Source organism: Solenopsis invicta, chromosome 10, assembly GCF_016802725.1.
Source record: "Solenopsis invicta isolate M01_SB chromosome 10, UNIL_Sinv_3.0, whole genome shotgun sequence".
NCBI lineage: Eukaryota > Metazoa > Arthropoda > Insecta > Hymenoptera > Formicidae > Solenopsis > Solenopsis invicta.
Window position 1 is genome coordinate 14578458 of NC_052673.1, and position 15069 is coordinate 14593526.

General features: G+C 38.3%; 1 protein-coding gene across 1 annotated transcript; it reads left to right on the forward strand.

Moving 5' to 3' along the window:
- The first annotated feature begins 4943 nt into the window (after positions 1 to 4943).
- LOC105197052 (muscle segmentation homeobox) lies at positions 4944 to 13362 on the forward strand. Its single transcript, XM_011163254.3, has 3 exons — positions 4944 to 6188; positions 10354 to 10535; positions 12617 to 13362. Exons 1-3 carry the CDS (start codon positions 5324 to 5326, stop codon positions 12833 to 12835), a joined length of 1266 nt encoding a protein of 421 aa, XP_011161556.1. The 5' UTR covers positions 4944 to 5323; the 3' UTR covers positions 12836 to 13362.
- The last annotated feature ends 1707 nt before the right edge of the window (positions 13363 to 15069 follow it).

The window sequence follows — 15069 nt, forward strand, 5'->3', positions numbered from 1 at the left end:
ATAGGAAAGAGCATGTCAGGTAGGAGGGTGAGACGGCGTGCTTCCTGGCAGAAATCTGAAACAAACGAGCAACGTTCCGTCCGTCGTGGCTTTCCGTGCAAATGCGATCGTGCGCCGGGTTCGCGGAATGGGCATGGTACACGCTGTGACACGCAATGCTTCAAAGAGCCCAATCGAATCGAAGGTACTTAAATTGAAACGCGACAAGCGCGGAATGCGCGCCCGCGAGCAACAAACTCGCGAAATTACGAGATGCAATCTTTCTGATAAATCTGAACTATAACTTGAAGATGTATGTTATATAGGTAAACGAGGCTTGCAGTACGCATTTATCAAATAATGTTTCAATAACACAACATTTAATATCAATGAAACAATTATATACAACTAAATATAGAGTGAATTAAAATATAATTAATTATTACGACAGCAAAAAAATATAGATAATAGAATATTTATTCAGTTATTAGTGAAATACTTTTGTTGTAGCTGACTTCATCTTGGATATGCACGAATGGGATATGCACGAATGTCTTTGCAAAATTGGAATGTAAATAACACAAATATTATTATTTAAAGCGTATAAATTCGCTCAGTAATTTTTCCATAATAATTTCATTATCAAGTTCCCAAGCGTGTAAAATACTGGTAAAATTCGTCCAATTTTTTTTAAATCCACATGTCTCACGAGTAAAAATTTTTTTCTAACTCGCTCGATATTCATCATTGTAATATAAGTGGCGCATCAACTGCAAAAAACGCAAGAGCACACTCCCATGACCAGATTCTTTTTTTCCCCCCCAGAAGAGAAATTAACCCTCTAAACGGCTATTAGAGCCGAGCTGCAAGCGCGCGCGTTTTCTCTGAGAATAGACGATCTAATTCTGTGGACGAGAGGAAGCGAGGAACGAGCTGATGGAGCGGGGCGAAGAGCGAGAAAGACGGACCACCGTGATTGCAATTTTAACGCCAATTTGACTTGAATCTTCTCTGTCCGAAAGAAATACTGTTTTCATGCTCAATATAGCGGCTCGCTAATAATTAACAGCCAACTCGTGGCACTTTGCACGTACAGGGTGTCTCGATGCTACGGGATATATAACTCATCGTACATATTTATACATTATACCTCAGGTTTTTTAATTATTTGTAATTTTATACAATATTAATGTGTAAACAAAGCCATAGAAAAAATTAGTATCAAATTAACAATTCATTGTTTCATATAAGCAAGATTATCAAATCTTCTCGAAAGAATTTGATAATCTTAAACAGACATAATTTGCTTACATAAAAAAAAAATTCTTTATATTAACAAATTATGTCTGTTTAAAATTATAAATTCTTTTAGAAGATTTAATATTCTTTCTTATATGTAAAATAAATTATTGATTTGATACTAATTTTTTTTTTCTGTGTGTACATGTGTTTACATTATCTCAAAATAAAATTGAACTTGGTTTTCCATAAAACTAGACTAATTTGCAAAGTGTGGTTAAAAATATTAATAAATATAAAGATAAAAATTAATTACGTATCAAAAATTAATTATGTTAATCCTATAGTCTTACTTATACCTTCCCGACGTTGATACTACTCTGAAAATTTACTCACATAATTAAGAATTTTTATACACTTCTAAAAAAGTTTTTTTTATATTTTCGACAGATTGCAAATAACTGAATTAACACTATTTTAATATAAAAAATTCTTATTAAATTATTGCAAACTATTAAAAATTTTGTAACAAAAATTACTACACCTGAAATATCTCGGTGAAAACCAATAATATTCTGAAAGTTAATTTAATATACATATATACCTATTATATAGTTATTATTAAATTGTAAATATGACAAATAAATAAATCTTTTTTACTTTATGAGCTTTCTTACATGTATACATTATATTTCTTTAAAAATAATGCTTTGATTAAATTAGATCAACATTACTTTCAACATTACACTAATAAAATTTTATGAAAGAATTATTATCAAGAGATTATCAATGATTATATCAATATGTAAAAATTTACAACAAACGGCAAACGTTCAAATGAAATTCTGCGATACACCGAGTACGTGTACCGAGTAGGTCTTGCGATGCTAGCGGGTGGTCCTCATTATGTCGGGTTCCCCACTGCTTACTCCGTCCTATCTATTTAACGTATCGTTTGCCTTGGTAACCATCCAAATTAGCTCATCCTTCTCTATCCTGCACCAATGGCATCTCCCGATCCCGCTCGTGTTCTCCTTAATTATTGAGAAGACGATGTTTAATAACGACGATCCTACCGTCACGGTGTGCTCTAATCGAAAACACTCGTTTCCTGCGTTCCTAAAGATTATGTCGTAATGACGAACAAGACGGTAGCTAGTTTATTTAATATGTTATCAGGATGTGATTTCACATGTTTCAGCACTGTGTATTTATCTTGCATGAATTCTTTTTAAGAAAATAAAAATAAACTTTGATTTGCTTATTTTACAATCTAAAATTGTTTGCAAAGATCTACATATACATGACAAAAATTTTCTCCTAGAATTTACCTTCATCATGGTAGCCGTGAGACAACATAAAGAAGAATTTTACTATAATTTTAGTAAAATTATAGTAAAATACTTCATGGTACATATTGTCCCACAACGACCATCAGTTCAAAAGAGTAAATGTTAAAAGATAATTTTCTTCGTATAAACATTACAATTTTTAAAAATTTATACATTTTCAGAAAATTCCGATGAAAATTGTGATTAATTTTGAAGAAGTCAGTCCACAAGAACGAAGTTACGACCTCGCCAATCGGACACGCAAATTTATCTTGAAAAGAAAACGGGATAGATATGCTCACGGAAGCGAATTTAAAAGTCAATGGTCTGTAAACATTAATGCCTCGAGTAACGAAAGATAGCGAAGTGCTTTGTTACTGGAGTTTATGAGCCTCTTTATTGCCAGCGTGATTTCTTCCCGATTGCCAAGCGTGCAGCTAACGTAATATCGCGTTGTTGTAAGTTTACCGATTTAGCTGTGCTAGAAGTTTTAACCGGCGGTGAATCGCGTCTTATACGTGTCTTTACTTCATTACGTATAACACGGATCTGAGATGATATCGGCGGACGAATAACAATTCCTTAGAAAGGCAGTTGCGTGAAAAGACCAGACTAAACAATGCATATCTATATTTCGGCTGTATTTGAGCGGTATATCATTAAATGTCGCGACATTAGTATCCTTACTAATTGATCCCCGAGAGACAATCGCACATTTGTCTCATACCGAATGAGTTCCACAGAATTTTTATTCGCGATTAATAACTTGCCCTGTTTGGCGTCTTTTATATATTTTAAGTCGCTGAACGAACAAAAGCGCATTATCGCCCCAAATATTCTTCGCCTGGTGGAGAACGTTACGAATAATGTAACGATATAAACTTGTTCACGCTGGTGCGCGATACGTTTTCGGAATTCGACATCGATTCCGATAAAGCGGCGAAAATAGACGCCGCGCGGATTTCCGCGCGATGAAATTTACGACGCCAGCCAATTCCGCGAAAATGGAAGAACGTCCGCGAGGTTTTATTCGGCGGGTACGGGGCGCTTTATCGGCACCCCTATCGGGACTCATTTGTTTTTGCTTATCGCGAAGTTACGTGACGGAGCCACCGTAAATATGACGGACGGGTGCGCGACGATGGAATCTCAGCGCACCGTCAGAACAAACGAGCGCCACGAACGAACCCCAAAAATCTCCCGACACGCGGCGACGCGGAGCGATGCGACGCGGGCTCGATTTAGGGGCTGAACGTTGAGAGGGAAGTCTCGAGACTGAGAGGGGTTGACGTTCGACTGCGAATCGATATGCCTACCTACCTACCTATATACACGAGCGAACTGTATCTCGGTACTGGACCGGGAAGACATGGCCGAAATTTCGGTATTCTCATGTTTTTACGCCTCACATATTTGTTGCGATCGCGATTTAATTTTTACAATTACGATTGACGTTCAATTCGTTATAATTTGAAATGTAATTAATGCAATAAGTACTACAATTATAGTACTTATTATGAAAAGTTACAATTATCAAAATTATTTGAATTAATAAAATAACGTATGCATTGCATATATAATCTTATTAATTTAATAAGAAATGATTCAGTTTTAATTTCTAAAATAAATTTAAAATAAATCTTCAGTTTTGCTTCAACTCTGTTGATTATAAACTAATCGCAAAACAGTCTTGTTATTATCGTCTTTCCTTGTAAAATAAATACATTAAAAGCAGTGTTGTGTTTTTAACGTTTATCCTCATAATTAATTCTCCTATCAAATTTTTTGTTAAGAAAATGATTAAGTTATCGAAGTATTTATAAAAAAAAATAATGCGATAGAAAAATCAATGTTTTTTTTTAATGTTGTCACTTTGCATTCACAACAACGTTTCATATCGATTAAACCAAACATGAGCTTTCCGCTTTATCAGTGTTATTCAATGCAGCGACAATTGAAAACTATCTCATCCGCGCTTTAATATTTTTTTTTCAATCTTAATCACCCCGCCTAATTGCTCAATTGCGCTCATTACCGTCTCCGACGTAGTAAAGCGAGTGGTGATTAAATCTTTCCCCCGTCGCCGTCCCCTTCCCGCGCCGTTCCCGCTCCGTGACGGCACGTCGCATTTGCACGAGAGAAACTTATCCTTCGGTACAAAAATCGCTGTATAGATAATTCCGCCTGCTCCTGGGTCCCAGCCACGGGGCGGAGCGTCGCGAGGAATGCCCCCGTTAGTAGTTGCCAGCCTCGCCCCGTTCTGATCCTCTCCGTCTCGCTCTATCGTCCGGATTCCCCACTTCCACGAACAGACCTCTCTTCCGTCGACAAGCGTTCGACCCCACCACGAGCGCTTAGCCGAAGGCAAAAGGAAAAATCAGGGCGGTGCTGGCTGAGCGGTCAAACTCAGTCCACACGGAGAGCTCGGCTTGGCTAGAGGCTATCCAGAGCTGCTGGTCAGCGATCATTGATCCACGAGAGCTGTCAAACGTCGAACGACTATCCCTGGTGTGATCGATGTGCCTCGCGCGTGTCCTTCTGTGGAGCTGACCGTTAACAAACGCTTCGAGCAAACTCCGGATTCCCGGATTCGCGAGGGACCATGCGTGAGTCAGTGAAGAGTCAGTCGTGAAGCAGTGAATCACATCGAGCTCCTAATTCGTCGCGGAAGGAGTGGATAGCTCTTGTTCAGACTGGAGATATCGTAGCATCGTTATTGCGGAATCAAGCAAACTACTTAATCGACGCGGAACGTGACCGATCGACATCTAAGAATGACAGTAATAAGGATGACCTCGCCGGTGACGCCTGCATCGACCAGTCCGGACTCGTCAGACGAGGCTCAGGCGTTGCAGGCAAGTCCCAAACCGGCTCATCGATTAAGCTTCTCCGTTGCGGCTTTGTTAGCTGACACCAGAAAGTCCTCGGACTCCACGACGAGGCAGGACGCGATCCTAACGTCACCCAGATCGTCACCGATCGTCTCGTTCGCGTCGATACGACAGGAACCTCGTATGCTGAAGCATCCGTACGATTTCAAAACGTCGAGATATACTTTATCATCGTCGCCCAGTCTTAATCAAGAGGTTAGATTGATTCATTGCACTTCTCCTCACAATACTTCAGAGTCCAGAACACCACCGAGGTATCCCGAGGCGATCGATTATGCCCGCAATATCGAGTCACCCGGCAGACGATCGACCTGCGGTAGCGTGGACTATCGCATGCATCCATCCACCGACGCCAGTTCTACACCGGAACCCATGGTTGGCTGTTCCTCGTCTCCGAAGATCATCGGCAATCATCATGATGCCGGGTCGCAGTCACCGAGAAGCAGCTCCCACGACGAGGCCCGCTCGAGGTGTTCAGAAACGGATGATATCGAAGAGGACGACGAGAGCAGACTGGTTGACGTGGAGGATCTTCAGCATCATCCGTCCAGCCCGACTCCCGTTAGGCCGACACCGGCCTATCTCGGTTTCGCCACCATCGGCGGTATCCCCGAGATTCCGCCTAGTCTTCACCCTGCAGTCTGGGGCGGCGGACACCAGAATGCAGCTGCAGCCGCGGCGGCCGCAGCGGCCGCGGCCACTGCCACATTCTTCCCTGCTCACTTCTCTCATCATGCTCCTCTAAACGGTAAGACCTTTTAGCAATCTTCATGTATTTTTGAAATATTGTTTTTATTTGAAATACACTGAATGATCAATTCGACTCCAATGTCCCCATTATATTTAAATGTTTTAATCTCTCTGGTGATACTAAAGTGAGAACATTCGAGAGAGAAATCTCATTTTCTTTTATGCCGCGAACAATAATTCTCCTAAGTAGCCATTAACCGTTCATTAAATAGTCGTTAGTTGTTTGATCGCTCTAACGTCAATTTCAAAAGAGCCGAGTTATTTGAACTGCGACAACTGTGTTTGCGATTGTCTTTGAGCTTTGGCGGAGTGCCAATCGCCCTTGTGTTTCCCGGCAGATTCTTTTCATGGTTCATTGCAGCTAAAGCGATTACGCGGTTACAGACGCGGTTTACGGATGGCAATTTCTCGCTACTATATAGAATCCAGACAACTTTACTCCTTATCGATACGTAATGTCGAACGTGATGATATTCTGAAAACATAAGCTTCATAGAAGGCTGTCTCGTGGTAAAATCACGCAAATGTACTTTCTGTTTACGGTTTTACAACTCAATGATTCAACCGCTTATAACAACTTAATAATTTTCCTCGAGTTTTTCAAAACGTAAATTTTAACATAAATAATTAGTATTAACTGATACATAATGTATTCTTTAGCCATCTGACACGAATACAAATAAATGATATTACCTTTAGCGTTAATTAGTTAAATGATTTACGGATAACAAAAGACGATTATTAAAAAGACAAACCGCGTCGTCGTTTTGCCTCGTCAAAAAAATCAACTAGAAACGCAAACTGAACTCAACCGCACTTTGCTCAGTGGATTTTTTTTTACAAAACAATGAGTGATTATCGCAGAAAGGCGTCCCGAGACAAATCGAGCAATCGACGGATAAAAATTGAGTTTCTAACAGCCGCTTCGGCCACAGCTGAACGATAGCCTACCGTCGCTCGACCGGGCCAAACAATTCTCACGGATTCTCGCTTGATAAATGACTGTTGCGAAAGAACCTCTTTGTGATTCATAGATAAAATATTTATCTAATATTATTACGCAATAAAACCTGTCTTGGGGATCTTCAGGTAAACATTTAATCATTTTTACTGCCTTTAAATTAGCTATTTTGTCTCTATAGTTAACTATAGTTCTGTGTATGAATAGCTTTTTAGTCGTTTCTTTTTATTGTAAGTTTTTATTTACAATTAGCTTTTAATATAACAATTGTGAATTCTTTTTATCAACTTTTGTTGTTTTCTTATCTTTTATCATTCCTTCAATTATCGTAGACTATTATATTACGAAAGCATTTATTAGGTATATATCTAAAGCATTCAGAAATTTATCAAATTTAAATATACAATTAAACATATCTCTTGCTAATATCTAGTCAAATTAATATTTATATGTATTAAAGAAACATAGATATAAACAAGAGAAAATTTAATACGAGAATAAAACCAGTTACTTCTATTATTATAAACATAAAAAGTTCTCAAATAAGATCCTTATGTGAAATATACGATACGGGCAAAATACCATAATTCTGAAATATGAACTCTCGTAGAGGGTATTTTCACAGATCGGCGCACCCCTTCAAAGTTTTACGCCACCGTTCTTTTATCGTGATTATCCTAAATAAGTGATTCTGTACCGTAAAAAATTTACTGGCGGTATAAGTGTCGCGAAGTTTAGACAGTTTATCCTTACATTTAGACAGTTCTCTCTGTTCAAGCTTTACAAACAGCTGTATAAACAATACATAATTCTTTTGAAAACGTTGTTTTCTAATTAAATTTGAATGTTGAAGAGAACATATTATATTTTCGCTAAAATTAACGCAAACGTTTAAAAAATTATTAATTTACAAATTTCAAATATGATAATATTTGAAACATAGATTTATTAAGATGTGTTTTAGAAACCTGAAGTTACATAAAATCGATCGTCATTTTTTTCGTTTTTTTTATGTTACAGCTATATAAATTAAAAAGAATAATGGTTCTTTTTTAAAATAAAAATACAATTTTTTAATAATAATTTAAATATATAATATATAATATATATATTATATATTCAGATGAGAAAAAGAGAGAGAAAGAGAGAGAGAGAGAGAGAGAGAGAGAGAGAGAAAGATTTTCGCGTCATTGTTCATTCCGTTCATAAATATCCGAATACAAATTTTTTTTTTAAAAGGCATAATATATCACCGATCTACAAGCACAGTAACGTGGAAATGGAAATCGAACACGATTGTATCAAGAACGTTAATCCTTTCGATCGTTATGCAATGCAATAAAAGACACTCAACAGTTCACGATCCTTCCTTTCCAGTTTGCACTACATCCGATGATCGTTGCATTCGTGGAACTCGCTTATCTCGGCGGAATCAGCTAATTATTTCGAATGCACATTCCCGATCGGTAGCTCCGGATTGAAATCGGCCTCCGCGTTTTTGGTGGCCCCGCGACGCGGAGAGATCACCGGATGCCGAGACTAATTGGAACCCTTAGCGAGCGGTGAGGAACGTATACAAAGGACAATTCCGAAGTAGGATCGAGCATGACGCATACTACTGTGTTATAAGTCCGGGCTGATGCGTAGAGAATCTTGGAACGGTGACAGGGAGGAAGGAGGAGAACGAGACAAGGGGAGGCGAGCGAAGGGCGGTTCCGACGACGAATTTGAAATTCAGAAACGGCAACTGCCAAGACGACGACGATGTGGCCTTTTGTCTCATCGTGATCTCGGCAGCTTGCTGCTTCGGTACAGAAGCTGTTCACCTCCGCTCTACAAATCTGTCAATTGTCTCGAGACAAATCTCGAGGAATATAACCGATATATTCCGATACCGGACTCCCTGTATTCATTTCTGTTCGACAGTTGGCTCGACGCGTTTTCGATCGTGTGAACGTAGAAGCGTGGAGGCATAAACGGTATTCTCTTATGTATTGAGAGCCGTTAGATATTTCAAATATATGTCGAATATTATGTCTTCAAACAATTATTTTCTTTCCAACTACGTACTGTACAACGGAAGTAAAGCAATGATTGTTTTAGACATCATTGAGAAACAATTAAAAAGATCTACAAATCATTAAAGAGGCACAACACTTTCGTATTAATTTCTTAATAAGTTCAATTACTCATAAAAGTAATTGAAAAGAATTTTTTCTGCGTCATCTAAATTTTTATGTAATGTAATCAAATTTAAGAATATCATAGAACATATTTCTTCTCTTACTCAGACGTTTGATACTATAAATTTGTTCGGCTGTTGATCAAACGCTTTTCGTCGTGACACTTCTAGGCCACAGTTCTTAATTTGCTTCTTGCATTTCTTGTTTTAGAACTCACGCTAGAAATGCGCCTTATGATTATTGGTGAAATCATTTCCTTCTGTCTACTTCTACTCTCGGTACGTGGGAGAGTTACTGTTATATATGACGTTATTATTACTGTTCCTCTCAACGCGGCGAAAATAAACGGATTCACGAGACTGGGAAGACCAAAAAGATATTTTTTGAACGGATAAGGCGGAAGCATACACACACACAAAATCCAAAAAATCGATATTAATAAAATCCAGAATTATCTAAGAAAATTAGCATATTATTGTGCGCCTGTTGAATACAAGATCGTACTATTAACTATGGCTAACAAAATAACGCGACATTAACCATCGACGAGCCGTATACGCGCAATTAACCGATGCCGCGTCTTTTTCTAAGCAGCGAGCAAAGAATATCAAGCTCACCAACGACGTCTTCCTTCGCGCGAGCAGGCGTTACGATCGGCACTCTTATGCGAGCGCGGTAGCCGCGGTCCGGCCGTGTAGAAACAATTCGCGGCCGGAATTTTGCGGTCGGGCGGCAAAAAAGTAATGAGGCCAGTTTGCGGCGCCGTTCCGACGGAAAAATTATGAATTGCACCCTAAAAAGACGCGTTTGCCCTCGCTGGGCTATTCCGTCGGTTCGAGGCCGGCAAAAACGGGACATTGCGGTCTCGGGCCCTTTCCTCCGTTGGCCTACCTATCCCGCGGAACACCTTCGCGAGAGAACTATCTGTCCGTCAGTTTGTACGTACGAGCATAATGCTCATCGCTGTTCTCGTGCGCAACATGCACTTCGACTGAAAACGTGTTCCTTTTTTCTTTCAGAGAACGGCGAGCCAGCTAAGATTAAATGCAACCTGAGGAAGCACAAGCCAAACCGAAAGCCCAGAACGCCCTTCACGACCCAGCAATTGCTAGCCCTCGAGAAGAAGTTCAGAGAGAGGCAGTACTTGAGCGTCGCCGAGAGGGCAGAGTTCTCATCATCACTGCACCTTACGGAGACACAGGTAAAAATCTTCTATTATTGTTTCCTATATGTATGGTAGACAGAATTTTACTAAATTTGATATCAAAGTGCTCTTAAGAAGACAGTGACATTTGCTTTCTAATTTTCAAGTCTGTAAAAATCAATTAATCGTAAATATTTGCTAGTGAAATATGTACAAAGCATAGCTGGTTCCCTTTTAAAATTAGGGATCAATTTTTTTAAAACCTTTTATATAAGATACCATACTCAGAGAATAATTATGTTGAAATTAATGAAATCGTTCCTTTGACTTGATTTTTTTGTTAAATTGAAGTAAAAATACTTTTAAGGAAAATAAAACTTTATAATTTCAAGAAATAACGAATGCTTTTTTCAATTCAAAGAAAGTACCGACAGAAGTGTAAGAAATAATTCGACTGTTCTGGTTTTAAAAATATATTTCTTTCAATTAATAAAAAAAAAAAAAACAATCGAAACATTTCTTCAAAACAAAGAAACTTTTCTTTAACCGTATGCACAAATTATTCAAATAAATAATTTTTTAATTCGAAGAAACTTTTCTCTGGGTGCAATGATCTGGGTATATAATTTCACAAATAACTATTAACACTGGCTAGCGCTGAATAAGCTATCAACTTGTTTAACTTTCATTTCGCTTTTTATTTCATTACAACCGCTTAGAATTTATTGATAGTTTATTGTAGATTATTTGTAGTTTAATATTATAGATTTTTTACAAGACTTTATAGAGATAGTGTGCGTATGGAAAACAGGAGTTCGGAGCATTTTATCGAGAATCGTAAATTCTTTACTCGTTATATAAAATTAGTATATTAGTACATTAAGTGTCCGGCCCGTCGTAAACATCGTAATTTCTTCGAGCAGCACGGCGGCTGATTTCGTGCGGCGTCCGCTAGAATCTCAAACTGGCACTGACGATATATACGTATACTCCCCACATCTTTCGCCACTTTTATTTTCTCAGGGCCGGGTACCATTTACGAGTCAAAACAGTCCGCGCGTTTCTCTCAGGGCTTAGTATGGTAACCGTACGGCGCTGCCAGATGCGCGGTAATTAGCGCGCGTAAATGCACGCTACCCGAGCCGGCGATACAAGGCAAAGAGGACGATAATTTTATTAATAGACTACAAATTGCCTGAAACGCGTTCCGCGATAGCACGCGATGACCGGCCAATTATCTCCGGCTGAGATCCCGATTCTCTGGCAGCGATTTCCGAAACGCATTTCGCGTGCCTTCGCGCGTACGAACGAGGTACGGTGTGCGCGAATCGCGCGAGCTCATTTCCGCGAGGGCTACTACTACTCCGAGACGATCCGAAGCAACAACTGCGTCGATTATTCGATTAAGATAGACGTCGATAAAATTGCAGTGAGGGGTAACAGTTTGTTTATAGCCGCAGATCCGTCGGCGCGATATCGCGGATTATTTATCAGTTCCTCTCTCCGACTTTATCGCGATGTCATCAAGACGCCGTTTGCCAGAATTATACCACGAAAGTGACATTTAAATTGAATTTAATGTGCTCCGTCTTCCAGTTTATTTTAAAATTTTAAGCGCGATGCCAGACGCTCGTGTTGCAAATTCCAACAGTCAAACAAAATTATACAAAATTATGCGACGTCGCAAATTTGGTGTAATTTATTTCCATTACACTCCAAATTAATGCCGAACAAATTTTGTATTGATGTTTGTCTCTCTGTCTCTCCAGTTAATATTAACATAGATATCATCGGACATTATTCAGAGTAGCATTTTTGGCATATATTAATTTCACGTATAGAGATTTGAAAATAAATTATTCCCTATGATTTTATTTATCGTTTAAAATTTGTTTAAAATTGTGTATTTAGTTATTTTCATATTATTATTTTTACATTGATATATAACACTACTTGCCCGCAACGCATATAAATTTGAAAGTTACACGTCAACGTCGTTCTACCTCGAATCATTAAGTCATGCTAGAATATTCATAAGTGGGAGTAATCAGTATCCCATATTAGTCGTATTAGTCATCGTGTCGGAGCTTATCATCCTAAATACGCTGTTGTAAAGCTGAATTGATTTATTGTTGCAGGTAAAGATCTGGTTTCAGAACCGACGTGCCAAGGCGAAACGTTTGCAAGAAGCGGAAATCGAGAAGTTAAGAATGTCGGCCGTGAGACAGCACCACACGGCGCTTTATGGCACGCACCCGGGGATTTTGACCCCCGCGGGACTTTATCCCGTTGGAATGCTGTCTCATCCCGGGTTGACGCCTCATCACACGATCGCACAGCATCCAGCGAGAGAATGAGAACAGTAACGTTCGATGCCGGTTAAAAACCGTTGAAAGGATCTGTCATCGAATCTCACGTCCTGAGAAATGATTTCGGTTGCGCGAAAAGGACAGACTTAAAAATTGCACAATTGCAGTACGTTGATAAATGACTTTCAAATAATCTCGAGAAGAGGGAGAAAGAAAGAGAGAGAAAGAGAAATCTTGTCATCGGCTTTATATTTTCCAGTATTAGTTTAAAGAAGTGAAGGCTCACAAGTCTGTTAAAAAATTCGTCTGTGCCAATGTCGCCTGTCTTGAAAAGGCTGGAAACTAATGTAAATAGAATTGTAAATATTACTAATGTACCGCGCGTTAACTACTTTGTACATAAATACCTAGCGACTATTCGAGAAATGGGGTTGCATTTGCATCGCTGAATGCAAATAAAACGAACGAATCTCATCGGTAGTTTGGAGAAGATTCTTTTTCCAATTTTGTATAAATGTAAAGCAGACATAACAACGATCAGGAGAATTTATTTAATAAATTGTATTATCATAACATAGCACAATTTTATTTCCCCTATTATGCCCTTTTCCAAAAATCCTTTTGTGCCTCAATAAAAAAAGTTTGAACCACAAACATAAATATAAAAATTTTATTACAAATTAATATATTATAAAATGGGCTTTCCTTACGGAAATAGAATTAGACTTCAGTATTACAATCATATAAAAAAATAAAATATTTTAATAATATTTGTTTAATGAAAAATCTGAATAGTTTTAAAATCAATCTTTTTAAATAATAAAAACTTTAGTAACATTTGTATTATGTTATATACTTAAAAAAATTTATTTTCAATAAATTTTGCTAAAAATATTCATTGTACGTAACACGATTAAATAAGCTGATGTAATTGTTTTTTCATACTTTTCGAATTTAGTTTTAAAGATAGATTTCACAGATTGTCAATTTCAACAATTTAATTTTCAATCTTGAACGAATCCAACATCAATTTTGTAAGTAACTTCGTAATAAGGTCATTCATTTTCATCGAATTTTAATATCACAAACAGGAAAACATCGATAGCGAAGCATTGGGTGAATATTAGTTGTCTCGCGGACGCTATATATAGTATCTCGTTCACAGTCGCAGACAATAAAGTACAATACTGCGATATCGAGATCGATTCGAAGTGTGTCTCGTCTAAGTTTGAGCATCTACGTGAGGAAGTCGTCCGCGCGGATCTCCTCAGCGTAAGGCGGTGATTACGCGAAAGCGATTACGCGGTATCCGAGAATGGCGTCTCTGTGCGTATATGTCGTTGGGATAAATTAGCCGTGGCAATTAGTTTCGGAATCGACGTCGCCGGGTGGTTGGCGCCACCATCTTGATTGCACCCGGGGAAGAACCTTCGAAGACAGTAGCCAGCACTGTTTGCCGAAAGGTCCGCGCCGTTCGCGCAGGCTAATTAGCGATGCCCACCGAGATATCGCCGACGTGCGCTAATAATACCGAGCATAAATATTCCGAATTTTTTCGTCTGGTGGCCGCCCCTACTAGCCCCCTTTCATTCGCGAGCCGCCCGCGATATATCATTTTTGCAATAGTTAATTGCAGCTTTGTTCCGCGTCTCTCGGCACTTTGAGTATTCACAGATAAAAGAATCTAGGAGATCAAGCGTCTATATGGCCAAATAGAAATTCTAGAAAGTAAATTTGTAGAGCTACAAATGCTCGCAACGCTCTAACTATCGGGTTGTAAAGGAAATGTGAGAAAGCTATGAGACACAATTAGGATAACACTAAAATGGAATAAACTATAACATACTAATTGTGAGTTTTGTCTGAATTTATCGTAAAAAGTATCAAGTTGCATGTGAGAAAGCTAAATTATTAAATAACCCAACTAAATCACCACATTATAATTATGCACATCTTATTTGCGACAATTGGCACGTTATTTATAAAAATTGAAGCTGCACTGCGATTGTCAACAACTTTTATCTTCCGAGGATTAAAACTATGTACAAACACACATATACAAACTTGTAAATTTATAATCAATTTTATCTTATCGTTCTCATGATGCAACCAAAGTTAAACATCCTCATAGGAATATATCATCTGCCATTTATAGCAGAAGATTAAATGGTATCCACAGAGTAATTTTTATGACTGACTTATAAAATTAATGAACGATGTGATAGTACAATCTTTCTCAAACTAATCACACAAACTTTTCTGGGGAAATTGCTTGTTAGACG

Excerpts from the sequence above, each read along its gene's own strand:
- LOC105197052 (XM_011163254.3), top strand. The coding sequence starts at position 5,324 with ATGACAGTAATAAGGATGACCTCGCCGGTGACGCCTGCATCGACCAGT. Across the intron at positions 6,189-10,353 it reads TCATCATGCTCCTCTAAACG|AGAACGGCGAGCCAGCTAAG; the intron begins GTAAGACCTTTT and ends TTTTTCTTTCAG. Across the intron at positions 10,536-12,616 it reads TGCACCTTACGGAGACACAG|GTAAAGATCTGGTTTCAGAA; the intron begins GTAAAAATCTTC and ends TTATTGTTGCAG.